Source organism: Urocitellus parryii, chromosome 15, assembly GCF_045843805.1.
Source record: "Urocitellus parryii isolate mUroPar1 chromosome 15, mUroPar1.hap1, whole genome shotgun sequence".
In the NCBI taxonomy this organism is placed as follows: Eukaryota; Metazoa; Chordata; class Mammalia; order Rodentia; family Sciuridae; genus Urocitellus; species Urocitellus parryii.
Genome location: NC_135545.1, coordinates 4,478,885 through 4,494,669, shown reverse-complemented (window position 1 = coordinate 4,494,669; position 15,785 = coordinate 4,478,885). Strand labels below are relative to the sequence as shown.

Genomic DNA, 15,785 nt, shown 5'->3' with positions numbered 1-15,785 from the left:
CTTTGCTAGGTGTGGGTAATGGGAGAAGCACATCAGCCACTCAGCCTCTCAGTTTCTGCTCCCAAAAAGAGTGCTCAGTCACTCTTGCCTCTCATGAGCAGCAGAGACCATATATATACAGTGCAGGACTTGGTCAATGGAAACTTACTTGTGTGGGTCAAGCACTTCCATGAAGTTCTGCTAGGAACTTCCTCCTCTTCTGCCTAATAAAGTCTTCTCCATCTTTTCAGATTTGGCTCAGCTATCACCTTTTGCAGGAATCTCAGGATGGCCCTAGACCAAGCCAGGCCCCTTCCTTGGGTTCCCTCCCCCTGCGTCCCATGCTGCCTTTATCACCACAGGCTGTGTTCATTCGGGGCTGGCCCCTGCACATACCCACTCCTGCCAAAGACCAGCAGAGGAGCTCTGTTCAGATTTACTGAAAGAATGACTGACTCAGGAATGGGAAAACTGTCCCTGCCTGTAACTAACCCAAAGGCCTTGCTCCCTGAGCTCAGGCTGTTTCTCCCCAAGGCAGTGGGGCCTGCTATCACTGGCAGAAAGTACCATGTCCCTGGCATCCATCAGCATTTAGACCCCCTTGAGCTTAGACTCTTGCTATCTGGGAACCAAGGAGAGCGACCTCAGGAGAAAGAACCTTGATATCATATTTCCGGCTGCCAGAACTGTGAAAATAAATTTCTGATGTTTAAGACATCTGGTCTGCAGTATTTTGTCCTTAGCCAAAAACTATGTGGTGATTTTCCTCTCATAACAATGATTCTGAATTTCTGTAGGACTGAGCTCAGAGAGGGCTTTAAGCATATTTTGTCTGAAACACCACCACCTTTTCTGAAAAACGCAGAGTACCTGACACTTGCCCTTCCAAACATTTTCCAGTGGTTTGAAGTCCAAAGCAGAAAAATATGACATCACCTGGGACTCCAAAAACTCAAAAAAGTCCCTCTCTGAATCACCAGACCTCTTCAGTCTATGGCTCCCGCATTACTGTGACCCTTCGTCTTCCCACTTGAATTATTAACATTATAACGTTACATGTGATTTCACCACATAACAAAGATAATACAGGCATAAAACTCACTGAGGCTTCTCACTGAGGCTTACACATCACTGATTTACAGGAGGAAACAAAGCACATTGAGGGAGGACTGAACTCACGCAGAGACTCCAGGGTCTCTGCTCTTAACCACCATCTCCAGCTGTCTTTCTCTTCCTCCACCCAACCCTCAATACAAATTCTGCATGTGCATGAGGTGCTTCTACATCTAATTTGCTCCACTCTCAGCAGCCATCTACAATGGTGCCCCGCCCTCCTCTATAGGATTAAACCTCCTGTTTCAGCAAAATCAAACCGAAGCTGCCTTGTATCCCTCATTCTGGTCACCTCGGTCACCCCACCTCCACTCACTGGTTACTCACCACACTCACCTGCTAGTGAGTGGAGGTGGGGTGGCAGTTGCCTTCACACCACCCACTCACAGACACAGTGGACTATGTGAGAAGTACCTCATCCTCCCGACAACTCTGGTTAGGTGCTTTTTGTAGATCCCATTATAGAGAAGTAACTGAGGTAAGGAGGGGGAGTGAGCACAGTAGGTTTTCCCAGCTGCATGTTTCAAGCCAGGCCCTCCACTTCACTCTCTAAACCTTCTGACCCATGTTATCCTGCGCAGCTACCCCCTTGCTCCAGGAGATGTTCCTATCTCAGCAGTCTGCGCTTTCAAGTCTCTCCAACAATTCACAGTGGAAGCCATTTGGTTTGGGCTCACCATCACAAGCACAGACACCTACTCCTCAGGTGGTGTTCAGAGTCTCACACACCTGCTCTCCTCAGTCATAGCTGTGTCACTGTGGGCAACTGGCTGAACCTGCTCTAGCCTGTTTCCCCACGTTGGAAGGGAGGGGTAACAGTCTTGGTGTCCTCCATTCCCAGGATCATCACTAGGTCCAGGTGAGATGACTGAAGAGGAAACACTTCCAATGACAGCCCTCTAAACCTTCAGTTTGCAATTTTAACTAGTATTAAACATAAAGTTCAGAAAGTCATGTAAGTAGTGACACCGGAGGATTTACTATCAACTGAGATCCAGTCTGTGCCAGACACTCTGCTGGGCAATTCCCACACATCTTCACAGATGGCAGGTATGGAAGCAATCTACCACCAGCATAAGCGCACGGACCACACATTGAGTGCCATCACAGGCTCTTTGTAGAAGCCTTCCTCATGTTGCCTTATACTCCTACATCCACTCACACATCATGAATCTGAGGGTGGGAAACATGGAATATCAAGTCCAAGTCACACCTGGAAAGTGGGAGGGCTTAGATTTGAAATCAGGTAGTAAGGACCCCAAGTGTGTGTTACTGGTCATTAACAAATGCTGTCAAGTTTGGAGACAGAATGACTATCCTTCTCTAATAGTACAACCTCGGGAAAATGAATTATTTTACCTCTCCACACTTCAGTTTCCTCATCTACAAAATGGGGACAGTAGTATTACCTGCCATAAGGCAATGCTAGAAGACTGGCTCAGTGAATGGCGAGGGAAAGGGACACAAGCACAGGTACCACTATGAACACTTCATGAGAACTAATTCTGTCTCACTCAATGCAGTCTAGACACCACCTGCACATGGCAAGCGTATCCTAAGTGTTAGTAATCATCATTAATCTCTAATGCTCACGTGCTATAGTGCAGGGATGACTATCCCAATGGTTGATTAGGAAAAATTTTAAAAAAGGTAAAAGGAGTCAAGTAAGGAAAATTGTCTAGCCAGGCACAGTGGCACATGCCTGTAATCCCAGCAGCTCGTGAGGCTGAGGCAGAAAGACTGCAATTTAAAAGCCAGCTCAGCAAGGGCAAGGCGCTAAGCAACATAGTGAGACCCTGTCTCCAAATAAAATACAATATAGGGCTGGGGATGTGGCTAAGTGGTCGAGTGCCCTGAGTTCAATCCATGGTACCCCCCCCCCGCCCGCAAAAAAAAATTATTTATAGCCACCAGATAACAGTTGGCGCCACAATGCAGAATGAGCTCCTTGTGCCTCTAGACCCCGCTGCCAGCCTGCCACCATTCACCACAGACCTTCTCTCAGTAGGGCTGCACTTTGATTCCTCTGAATTCCTGTCCTCGCTCCAAAGAAGCAGACACAGTATGTGAAATCTACGATGCACTTCCATCTCAATTAGGAGGAACCACCTCCAGTAGTCACCCTCCACCTGGGTCCCAGGAGTCCACTTCCTTACCTGTAAGGAAGGGCAGGAGCTCGCTTCGGGTCCTCTCAACCCCAAGGGCCAAGGCAATGGTGGACAGCTTCTTGATGCTATTGAGGCGAAGCTAACCAGAGAACAAGAAAAGGTGAGAAAGTTAGTAATCCCAAACTCAAGGCAATTCTGGAAAAATTTCTAGAAACATCTACATATAAAGATGCTCAGCAGTAATGTAGTCATGATCTACCAAGTGTTCTTCGGCCTCGAATGGACCATTAAAAACAATGGTAGCAGAGGCAACAAGTGCCAGAGCACCCTCTGGGTCTCACCAAGCCCAGCACTGCTCAGGGGCACTTCTCAAGACTGCACCTGCTTCCCCAACACCACTCCCCCTGCAGGACCCGCTCTCCCACTCAGTACCATATGACAAGCTGTGCGTGCCCTTGGACTGCAGCAGCCTTGGTACAGTAAGCTTACTCTGGACCAGGTCCTACACTAAGCACTCACTAAGATCTCACTTCATCCTCACAACAGCCCTTTGAGGTCAGAGTTAGATTCTAAGTTCCCCTTTATGGAGGAAAACAGACTCAGGGAGCAGAAGTGCCTTCTCAGAGTAACAGAGCTAAGATGGCCTGGAGCAGGCATTTAAACCCAAGCTGCTAGCTAACAGTGATGCTGAAAGTACCGTAACATTCCTATGAACATTCCTATGAACAACAGCATTAGCAGTAGTAATATACCACTAGCACGGTGGATTGGCCAGTGGCCCATGATATTACAATACATATTTTTCATTTTTGTCCATGGTTCCTGGCTTATAACTCCCTCCTTAAGGCAGGCCATAGACACCAGAATTTCTCTTTCTCAAGGTGGGCCACAGAAACTGTAACCTTCCTCAATCTGTCTTGGAGCTGCCCATGATGAAATTCTCTGGAATTCCTCATCTGACAGTGGATCATAGACACCCCCCCCACACACACTTCAGAATGGGTCCTGGCCATGCCCTTGAGAAAGGAATACTGCACAGAGGCTGAGAGCACTGAGTACACAGGCCTTGATGGGTTTTCCCACCCAGTCTAGCATTAGATCAGAACCCTCAGAGCCTGCACAGGAAACAACCCAGCTGACACCTTGATTTTAGACTTCTGGTCTCCAAAGAGTAACAGGACAAATCTATTGCCGAAGTCACCTTCTTTTTGGTGATTTGCTGCAGCAGCCCTAAAGAACGGATATGTTGGTTAACACACATGACAGGTCACTCTCAAAGCATTTATGTGCTGGGTCCTCGATGGAGCCTCTCAGCCTGGGAGGGAAGCACCACTGACAACCTCTCCACCTAGGCAACTGAGGCCCAGACCAGCTGCTCTGGGGCAGGATGACTGAAACCTTCCCCTTGAGTTTCTCCATCTTCACAAGGGTGAGTCTCTCAAGGTTGTCCAGAGACTGTGACAAGATCAAGCCTCTTGGCAATAAAAGAACCTAATGATGAAGTCTTGTAAGACCCACAATTTATTTTCTACCAAAGAATAAGATGTACACAGAGACAGACCTATGAAATGATAGAAAAGCAAATATGACAAAAATAATCCATCACCAAATCTGTGTGCTAAGTATATAGCTGCTCAGTGTGTTAGCCAAGAGGTTAGCAAAACCATTCTATAAATTGCCAATAAATATTCTCAGCTTTGCAGAGCCCCCATCTCTGTCCCAAACACTCAATTTTACCCTCACGGTACAAGAGCAGCCACAGAACCCAACATTGCATAAACCAACGAGCATGGCTGAGTTCCAACAAAAGCACACTTGTGCAAGCAGGTAGTGGCTGAATGTGGCCCACAGGCTGCACTTTGCTGACTCTTGTACTAATTTCTCAATGTTCTCATGTCTGAATTTTTCATAAAATACAGTGGGGTGTATTGCTCTAGCTGCCTGCTTTCCTCACTTGTCTTTAGGCTAGATCTGAGTTCTCTCAGCTGGACTTTAGGGAAAGGCAAACGTGGGCTGGGGCCTCAAGTGAGTAGCAGCCCTGAGGACCATGGGATGGTGGCAGGGCAAATCACAATAATCATCATAACTCTGCCAGCAAAGGTACCAACCAGCATCTGTTGGTTATATCCTGTGTGCTTCTAAAAGCTCGACATGGATAATCAATACAACCCCAGAACTGTGCTCACAGGTTTTGTCTCTAGAATACTCATTTTACAGGTGAGGCTGCTGACTTGGAGAGGCTGCCACCTGCTGGAAAGCAAGGAGGCCACAGGCAGAGCCCAGGCAGCGTTATTCAATCTCCACACCACAGTACCTAAGGGATGCCCAAGAGGCAGGCTCGGAGAGCCAGTCCTCTCCCACAAAGGAGAGCTGTCCTTGGACATTCTAGTTGTGGTTTTATTAATAATGTCCTCCAGTCTGTTCAGGCAGAGGGCTCACGACTGCATGACAGAGGTGGAACAGAGTGGTGTTTCAGAGCAGGCCACCTAGGTTCAAGGCTAAACTTACATAAGTTGTGGGATCTTGGGAAATTTTTCCACCTTTCTGAGCCTCATTTTTTCTACCTGGAAGTGGGAACGATAATACCCAACCTCAGGAGGTTATCATGAGTACAAAGTGACACACTCTCTAGAATACCCCAGCACCAGAGAAAGATCAGTAAAAGCAGCTGTGGCACCTCCCCCTGCTGACAGCATCCTAATTTTGTTGGAGTAACAGGGAAGTGCACAGGAGGCGGCTAGGCAACTGCCCACCAAATAATGATGGCAAATTATTCCCATAATGCTTATTATGCTCTAGTCCTGCATGCTTTCAAGTTTAACTCAATTGACCCTCACATCCCCATGAAGGGACACAGGACACCCATCTGATGACAGAGAAACAAAGCACAGAGAGGTTGAATACCCTCACACAGTCCATAGGCAGCAGAGCCAGGACACAGTCCAGTCGCAGGCTCTCTACCAGTATCAAAAGTTTCTGCTTTTTTCTAGGGGGAGGGAAGTTGATGGCAGTGTCCAACGTAAGCAGATTTAACACTGACATAATTTTGAAATAAAGGTAAGAATAAATAATATTAAACGATGCATACAACAGATAAAATAAAATAGGGATATGTTGTGATTCCCACTGGTGACAGGTTCTACTTATAAGTCTTCTGTCATAATATACTTCCAATAGAAGGAAAGTTAGATGTAAGTTAGAAGTTAGTGAAAATTAAGTTACTTTCCCATTCAAATTCATGGGTCTGCCTAGAGATCAGAGATGAGCCCCAGGTCAAGAGCGCCTGCCTGCATTGGTTATACTGTGGCTCACATCCCTTGGTTTTCAGCTACGCACAAGACCACCTTGGAAAAGACATTTCCAAGTCACCTTAATTCTGAATGTGCTACTAAAGACCAACATCTGGCCAGTGAAACCCAAGTGAAAATGGTATATGCTACTTCTGGGAAGTGTGTTTATAGTAAAATGGGGCGACACCTTCCTTCCTGTGTGGAATGTGGTCATAATGTCTGGGGCTTCAGCAGCCATCTCAGGGCCTTGAAGTAACCTAGAAGGTGGTGGTAAGGGAAGAATATGCAGAGTACAATGGTAGGAGAGTGGGACCCTAATGGTAAGAGAGTAGGACCCTAACATCATGGAGTCACAGCAGCTTGGACTACCAGCAGACATTTTAATCATCAGTCAGAAATAAACTTCAAGCTCATTTAAGCCCATTACTTAGAGTTTTCCTATCATGGCCTAGTTGTGAACGAGATCTAAGGGCAGTCTGCTGGGGAGCACATGGCCTAGTTGTGAACGAGATCTAAGGGCAGTCTGCTGGGGAGTCCAAAAAAGAACCCCTCCTTGACTCAAGGGAGGAAGTAGGTAAGTCCCTCTATGTCCTGGGATGGCCCTTCTTTCCCTGTGGTTCCAAGGACAGCAGATGCTATGGCCACCCTGTGATCATAAGGCTGGTCAAGAGTGGTGTGCTTGACCCAATTCTCTGATATTCCTGAACTGCTGAACTTGTTTATGAGAAAAAAATAATGAACCTCCTTATTTAAACCAATCTCAACTGGGTTTTCCTGCAGCATTCTTGACAGAAGTTATTAATATTGTTTCTTCATCATGTCATATCCCAAAAGAACTTCCTTAGGTACTGTCTTCCAAGTGTGCTGCCGCCAGCACTTACCACAGTCCACCCACTGGGCTCCATGTCTGCACTTTTACCAAGGACCTGTCTCCAAAAGGCCTCAGCACAAAGCCCAGCACATGAAAATCTAAAAAATAAAATCCTCCTTCCCTCTGCTTGCACCTGCAGAAACACTACCCACTTCTAGGACTCATCTCACATGCAACCCATGGAGCCTTCCCTGAAATGAGTGAGTGCAGTATGATCCCACAGGATCCCACACACAGAATGTCTTCCTTTCACAATCCAAATAAAAAGTCAGCAGCCTTACTCTGGCTGATCTAGTACCTATCTATTGATCCACATTCCCCCTTGCTCCCTGGGTGCCTGGGGCAATGGCTTCCTTGAGAGTAATCAACCAACAAACAACCCACAGCCACTCCCAGTCCGGGTCTGCACACTTGCTGGCTTGTTTCCTTGGACTGGTAATTCTCCCCCATGTGCCCCGGGGCTCCTCCCTCACCTCCTGGGGTCTCTGCTCAACCTCACCTGGTAACCACCCTACACACAACAGTATCCCAGCACCCACCCCAGCACTCTGAACAGCTTAACTCCTATCATGCCCTAACATGAACTTGCTAGCTTACTGTTTCTCCTCCCCTCCGAGAGCATGAGCCTGGCTAGGGCAAAGGGACTCTGCCTTCTTCACTCTGCTCCAAGAACCTAATGCAGGGCCTGGTACAGAGGAAGTACTCAATAAATATTCGCAGGATTAATTTTGGTAAAATAAACATAATACAGATATTAGTATATGCAGAGGAATATATTCAAAACAGTTGCTTTGGTAAAGACGGTGGCCAACAATGGAGGTGGGATGTGTCTGGGATGTGTATGGTTTGACAATGTTCAATGAATGACAGAATGTCTCCCCACTCTAAAGCCCTAAAGTCTATGCATCCTTCCTCCTTATTCCATGAAGGAGCAAATTTTTAAATAAAAATAATGTGGGTGGGTGGATGTGTGTGGGAAATACTAAGCACCCACCTGATGACTGTTTAGAATCATCACTGAGAAGTGAGAACAGCCAATGTGACCTCTATTTCTGTAGCAACTGATTTTTTCTTTCTTTTCTTTTTTTTAATAATCAATGAGTCTACTCTAGCTTCACCAGTTACTAGCTAAGGATCCTCATGCCAGTCCCAGGCATTTTGGAACTACAGTTTCCTCATTGTAAAATGAAAAATATAAGGCCTAACATCCTAGGCTCACTAGGATGATAAAGTAAGGACAACAGAGAAGAGCCTGACACATAATACGATATTGCCTGTTATTATTCTCATGTACTTTCTGAAACAGGGGAAAGAAAAAAAGTAAACTAAAGCAGAGCGGGGGAGTAATTTCCCTACCCCTTTGGAAGCCACAGCACCTAGGAACACTTCTCAGTTTGCTTGGTTGGCATTATGATTATTTACACACATTCCATGTTCCCCCATTTGGAAGACAACCTGTCTCTGGGATAAGGGTCAGGACTGGTACCAAATGAGGATTCCTGAACTAGAATCCAGTACAGAACTGGCCCTACTGAAAAACATAAATAGAGATTTAGGCAAGTACCAAAAGCAAACAAGGAAGCTCCTGCCTCTGCCAAGGGCGAAGCAAAGGCTCTGAAAGTCAAAAAGGTAGAGCCAAAAGGCCTCAACAGTCACACCCACACACCCGCATAACACCCACCTTCAGGGGCCCAAGACACTGCAGTTCCACAGGCAGCCCAAGTATCCTCAGACACCCCACCCCACCCCACCCCACCCCACCCCACCCCAGAAGCACACTGACGGCATCCACCGAGATTTCCTGACCACGGAATCTACCATGAAGCAGATGGAGGCACTGCTCTGTTGCCAGTGTGCACTCTGGAGGTCAAGGCCAACAGCACTAGACAAGCCATGCTGAAAAGAGCTCTATTACACCACATGGCCAAGGTCAACAGGCTGACCAGCCCTGACAGCCAGAAGGAATGTTATGTTCAGCTGGCTCCTGATTGTGATGCTTTGGGTGCTGAAAACAATCAAACTCATCTAAACTAGTCCAGCTGGTTAGTTTAAACTTTGTTTTTTTCACCATAAATACAGACACACACACACACACACACAACAGATTTTAAAGGTTTTAAAACCCCAGCTACTATTTACAGGGTGCTTTCTATGTGCTAGGTTCAGAACTAGATACTTAAACGTGTTCTCTCTCATAGCAAAGGAAGAGGCAAACACTACTCTGCACTCATTTCCTCAGATGAGGAAACTGAGGCACAGAGAGGGGAAACTGTCCCTCAGTGAATTTGTGGCAAAGCCTAGACTGAACCTGTGCTCTTCGCAACTGCCCTCTTCCAACTCCTTATTTGTAAGCTCTTAGAGGGCAAACTCCTGTTCTATGTTCTGCTTTACCAAATCCCAAGACACTCCATAAAAAGAAGCCCAAATCTGGAACACCATGTTTCCAAGATGTAGACACAGGGGAATTCTGCAATGTCTCAGAAGATGGCTGGTAACTGCTCTGTCTTTATATAATCTAATTCATTTGGAAAACCTTGATGCATGTGCCTTCCATCCTTTTTCCATTTAACAAGAACACCAAGGTCCTAGGGCTGGGGATATAGTTCAGTGGTAGAGCACTTGCCTAGCATGCCCAAGGTCCTAGGTTCTATGCCCAGAACCAGTGTGTCAAAAAGGAAGAAAACCAAAGACCCAAAGGGTTGAGTAACTTGTACAGAAGCCAATTTGGAATTTGAACCTTGATGTGCAAGACTCTCTCTGTAGGGAGGCCAAGGCTGGGTGGTGGATGTGCCCTCAAGCCCAGAGCCCTTGGCTAATTCTAGTTTTGCCACTCACTAGATTGTACGATACGGGCATTTATTTATTAAATGGGAAGAATTCCAGACTTTAAATTTTGGTTTAAATTATATTTCATGGCCAAATCTGATTTAAACCAAACCAACTACAAAAGGATGCTTCTGAAACAATCAGGAAAATCAAATGATACCAAAGAATTGCTGTTAACTTAGATGTGATAACGGCAGTGTGGTTATAAAAGTGTACGTTGTTTTAGAGTTGCATACTGAATAAGGTAGAAGGAAATGTCTGAAGCCTAGAATTTATTTTTAAAATACTTCAGGGAAAAAGGAGATAAACAGGTGAAAGAAATGTGGCAAATATTGCAGAAACTGCTGCAGCTAGGTATCTAGTATTATTTTCTCTATGTATTTTTGAAATTTAATGATTAAAAAAAAATTAATGGAAAGAAAATGAGTACCTATCTGAAGTCTTCTGTGTGGATTTGATTAACACATACCAAGTACTCAGCACACTGTGCAGCACATAGCAGGGTTTTCTGACTCAGCACTGCAGCCTTTGGGGCTCCCTAGTCCTTGGTTGTCAGGGGCTGTCCTGGGTATAGTAGGATACAGTGTAGCACTGCTGGCTTCTACTGTAGATGTGAGCAGTACTCCTCACCAGCTGAGACACTGCCAACACAGCTTTCTGGCCTCTGCCTGGAACCGGCTTGTGTGGGGAGGCTTGGACAAGACGTGTAAACCTAGTGAATCTATGGTGGGTAGAGCATGAAGAACTAAACCTCTGCACCTTCCCACATCTGCTAGGCAGCCACTTACCATACCATTCCACTGCATCCCCACAACCAGCAGATGCGGATTCTTTGCCAGTGTGCACTGTGGAGGTCAACAGTGCACACATTTTACAGATGAGGGATCTGGGCCCAAAGACAGGAGCTACTATAGGGACACACAGAACAAACTGGCGGAACTGAGGTCAAACTTCCATCATCCTCGCTTCCTCTCTCTACAGTACTCACCATACCACATCCAACCCTCAGCCCTGCTTGACATGTCCCAAATCCAACCATCTTCCCCCATCTATGTGCTAACACTGGGCCTGTGTTCTGCAATGGCTTCTCATAAGCTATCTGCTCCTGCACATTTCCTGCCCCAACAGCCAGAAGAACCCTTTAAAACATTTTGCTCCTCTGCTCAAAGGCCTCACCTAATCTAGCCTCATCTCGGTCCCCACATCCCACCACTTTCCCATTCACCCAACTTCAGCCACGTGGGCCTTCCTGCTGCTCTCTGAATGCATCAAATGTGTTCCCACTTGTGGCCTCTGTACCTACTTTTTCCCTGCCCAGATTTTCTTCCCTCACCTGTTCATTCTCCTTCCTTTCATTCAAGGCCTTGCTCAACATCCCTTCTCAGGAGAGCCTTCCCTGACCTAAACATCAGCCCTGGGTTTGCTCTATTCCCTGTTGCTACCTTGTTTTTCTTCTTAGCAAACACTGCCACTGACATCACATTACTGATCCATCATCTATCTTCCCTACTAAAGTATAAACGCCAGAAGGGCAGCAGCTCCCTACTGTATCTGCGGTATCTGAAATAGAATCTCCTACATAGTAGGTACTGCATAAATATTTCCTGAAATGAATGTGTTGAGACTATAGGATTTGGTATTCCATGTTCTTTCCAGGTCCTGTACTGTCTCACGCCTCAGCTTCAAGGCTTTGGCCAAGTTGTTTCCCTTTACTGTGCTTCAGTTTCCTGATCTGGAAAATGTAGACGAGCAAGGGATCTACTTCAAAGTTGTGAGATTCAATGAGAACATAAAAATGATTCTTTTGTACAGCACCTTGTACAGGCAAACATCCAGTAATTTGACAGTGATGGTTTAAGTCAGAAACTGACATTTTCCCCCCCGAAAGAGACAGACAATAAATATACATATGGGTATATCTGAGTTTTAAAATTAATTAATAAAAAAAATCTTTATTTAAAAAAGCAAGCAAGCATACAGCCAGGCAGCTGTTTGCCAAGCCCAGGCTTAAATGATGGCTCATGAGGTTCTTGCAAGGTCTGTCCTGAGCTTCCTCTTCCAACTTCATTTCACATCATAAACAGCTTATTCCCTTGGCTCCTATGGCCTTCTTTCTGATCCATAACACCTTCTACCCACTCCTGCCTTAGGGCCTTTACACTAATTTCCTCTGCCTGGGATGCTGTTTCCTAGATATCCATGGGGCCTGCTGCCTCCTCTGTGCTCAAATGTTACCTACACAGGCCGTCCTATATAAAACTCCATGCAGCACACTCTCCAATCTCCTCCAGACCCAACCCTACTTCATTTTTCTCCATAGTATTGATCACCATCTACCATTCTCTATATTGAACTTGGTTTCTTGTCTGTCTCAAAAAAATGAGCTCCACGAAAGCATTTTTTGCTCATGGTACACTGTTGTGTCCCCACAGTTAAGTACTCCATAAATACTTGCTGAATAGCACCCCTTCAAAAACCTCAAGGAAAAAAAAAGTAACAAAAAAATTACTTAAACTAAAGCAAAAAGAAAATATTTTAGAACCATCTTCAATCTCCTATGATTTTCCCCCTCAATCTCTACTTTCTAATTATAGTAACTGTGATAGGCAGAATGAGATCCACCAATATATCCCTGTTCTAATCCCAGAACCCGTGAGTATCTATCTACCTTATACTGCAAAAGAGATTCTGCAGAGGTGATCAAAGTTAAGGATGCTGAGATGCGGAGATGATGAGACATTATCTGCGAGTCACAGAGAACCTTTCCTGACTGTGGTCAGAAGCAGATGAGAGTAGAATGGCTGGAGAGATGCAATGTGGCTGGCTTCAAAATAGAGAAAGGAGTCATGGGCCAAGGAATGTGACAGGCTTACGAAGGTGGGGAAAACAGGGAAACTAGATTTTCCCCTAGAGTCTCCATAAAGCAATGCAGCCTTGACCACACCTTGAATTTTAAGTCCAGTGATACCCATGACAGACTGGATCTCCAGAACTGTAAGACAATAAATTTGTGATCTATAATATCACAAGCTTATAGCAATTGTTACAGCAACCAAAGATAACGTTGACCAAAGATAACCTAGCTCCTTCTTGCCTCAAGGCAAATCTCCCATAAATCAGCTTTTCTCAGTCTTAGCACTAAGGATATTATGGATGATAATTTTTTTATTGTGCTTTGGGGTCAGTGTCCCATGTATGCAGAATGTTTAACAGCATCTACCTGCACCCACTTGAGGCCAGCAGCAATTCCCTGGTATGACAACCAAGAATGTCTCCAGGCATCGCCAAATGTCCCCTGGTGGGCAAAATCACCACAAGATGAGAACTACAGCCATTACAGGTCTGCTCCCTCTGGGAGGCTCTTCAGCCAGTCCCATCCTCAGCTATGCACCCTCAGAAGCACCTTCCCTGACTGGCCCATTCCCCCACCCCATACTGAACTTGCTGTGCTCTCTGCCCAGAAAGCCCCACAGATTCTTCCCCTGCCTTCATAGTAGGGTATTTGCTCAAACATCAAAGCCTCCCTTGACCATGCTTTAAATCACATCCTCCAACACACATACATATCCTCAACTAATACAGCATACATTTCATCTAATGTCCATTGTCTGTTTTCTCTCACTACAAGATAAACTCCCATGGCCAGAAGTTTTTGTCTGTCTTGTCCACTGCTGTACAACAGTGTCCAGTTCAGTGCCCAGAGTAAAGGCCCAACAAATACTTGCTGATTCACTATCACATCACCCCATTTGTTTCCTTCTCACCATTTCTTACATGTTAATGATACTGTATATTTAGTTCTGTTTACCTGCTATATACCTGTATCCTGACAGCAATTGGTGTGACCATGATATGCCCAACACTATACATGGCAGGTGTTCACTGAACAAATTAATTCATACAATGGTCCAATTAACTAGATATTTATCCACATTTGAGAAAAGAGGAAGCCAAGGTTCAAAGAGATTAACTAACTTGCCCATTGTCAATCAGCAAGAAGTGGAAGAGTCAGGATGTGTAAGTGCACTCTACCTGACAACAGAACCCAGAAGGCAGGGCCAGGTTCAGCAGGTTTCCCTGTGCACTTAGCACAACTTCATAAGAGGGGAAACAGGCCTAACTAGAGGATGGACCTCTTCAATTGCCAATCCTAATAATACAGGTGACATTTTCTGGGCCCTTCCAAGCATCCAGGCACCGTTCTATTTTACGGATTCAGTTCCTCACAACCTCCCAATAAAGGGAAGACTATTATTAGCCCCTATTTTATGGAAAATAAAAGCCCAGGGCCATGAAATAACGTGCACAAGGTCATTCGGAGGGTGGGAGGTGGACCAAAGTCTGAAACCCGCTCAAACCTAATCCAGACCCCTAAACCGGCCGGGATTAGGGGTCTGGGGCACCCTGACCCACTCACCAGAAATGTTAGTCCTCTAAGGAAACTGTGCTAAGGGGCAGCGGGGGACAGCAGGGTTTCGGCGTGAATCACCCCTGAACTTGGCCAGTCCTACCCTCGGGAGTGGAGTGCTTTCACGCCTTCCTCCCCTTGGGGATCTACACCAAAATTAGACGCAGAGGGAGGACAGGAAAGGGGATGGCAGCCTTCGCTCTCAGGCCGCAGCTGCCCGCGCTGCCCAGACCCCCGGCCCGCCTCGCGCCAGTCCCGCGCCCAGCCCAGCCCCAGGGGCACTCAGGGCCGCGGCCAATCACCGAGGCGCCCTGACCGCGGCGCCCACATCCCAGGCCTGCGGAGCGCGCGGCGGCCCGGGACCCTCGAGGCTCGCCGGCCCCCGCCCTCCACGGGCAGACACCCAATCCAGGGCGCCGTCTCTTGGAGTCCGGCGACCGGGAACGTTGAGAGCGGGACGCTGATTGGCCCCCGTCTCCTTCCGCCACTCCCAGCGAACGCTCAGCCCTCTCCGCGAGGGCCTCCCGCGCCCCGGTGTCCCCCTCCCCGTCTTCCCCAAGTCCCCTGGAGCCTCCGGACCTGAACATCCTCGTTGCGAAGCTCATCTATGAGCACCGCAATGGGATAGAGCGAGTCGTCGCCGTCGGCCGCCGCCATCTTGGCTCCGTCTCGTTCCTGTCAGACTGCGGCCAGCGCTGTGCTGAAACGGGGTTAGGGAGGGGCAGAGCTGGGAGGAGGAGGAAAGGCGGACGTGGGGGCGCCCGAGCCACTCTACAGGGGCTGCCCCACAGTCATTGGCCGCGCTACGGGACGCCAAGCCCGCCCTTCTTTGGTCCGGGCAAGTGAAGTCCCGCCCACTGCCCATTTACCATTGAGCGAACGAAAGAGATTGGCTTGCCGAGCCTACCCTAGGGGAAAGGAAGCGGAAGTACGGGGTTTCTTAGCGACCAAGATTGTACCCGCCTACGTCGCTGCTAACAACGGCTGAGACGAGCAGTTGCTTCTGACCAATGAGGACCCGGGAGCGGGAGGAGGCAGATCTGTCCTTTGGCAACTCTGGGAGCAGGCGTAGCTTGTCTGGTGGAGGCCCGCAGGTTTGCGGGTCCTGGATGGCTGGAGGACCGCCTCCCGGCACCTTTGTGCGGGAGGGCGAGGGAAAGTCTTTGCTTTTTGTAGAAGCCCAGCTTGGG

At 47.1% G+C, this 15,785-nt stretch overlaps 1 protein-coding gene across 1 annotated transcript in view; it reads right to left on the bottom strand.

The window, feature by feature from the left end:
- The window catches only part of Ppp2r1a (protein phosphatase 2 scaffold subunit Aalpha), a 30,049-nt gene extending 14,712 nt beyond the window's left edge, over positions 1–15,337 (bottom strand). Inside the window, exons 1-2 of the mRNA XM_026381889.2 lie at positions 15,175–15,337; positions 3,249–3,339 (exon numbers count right to left, since the gene is read on the bottom strand). Of these exons, the coding sequence (XP_026237674.1) occupies positions 3,249–3,339; positions 15,175–15,252 (169 nt within the window). The 5' untranslated portion in view covers positions 15,253–15,337. The remainder of the gene's footprint in view (positions 1–3,248; positions 3,340–15,174) is intronic.
- Between the last annotated feature and the right edge of the window lie 448 nt (positions 15,338–15,785).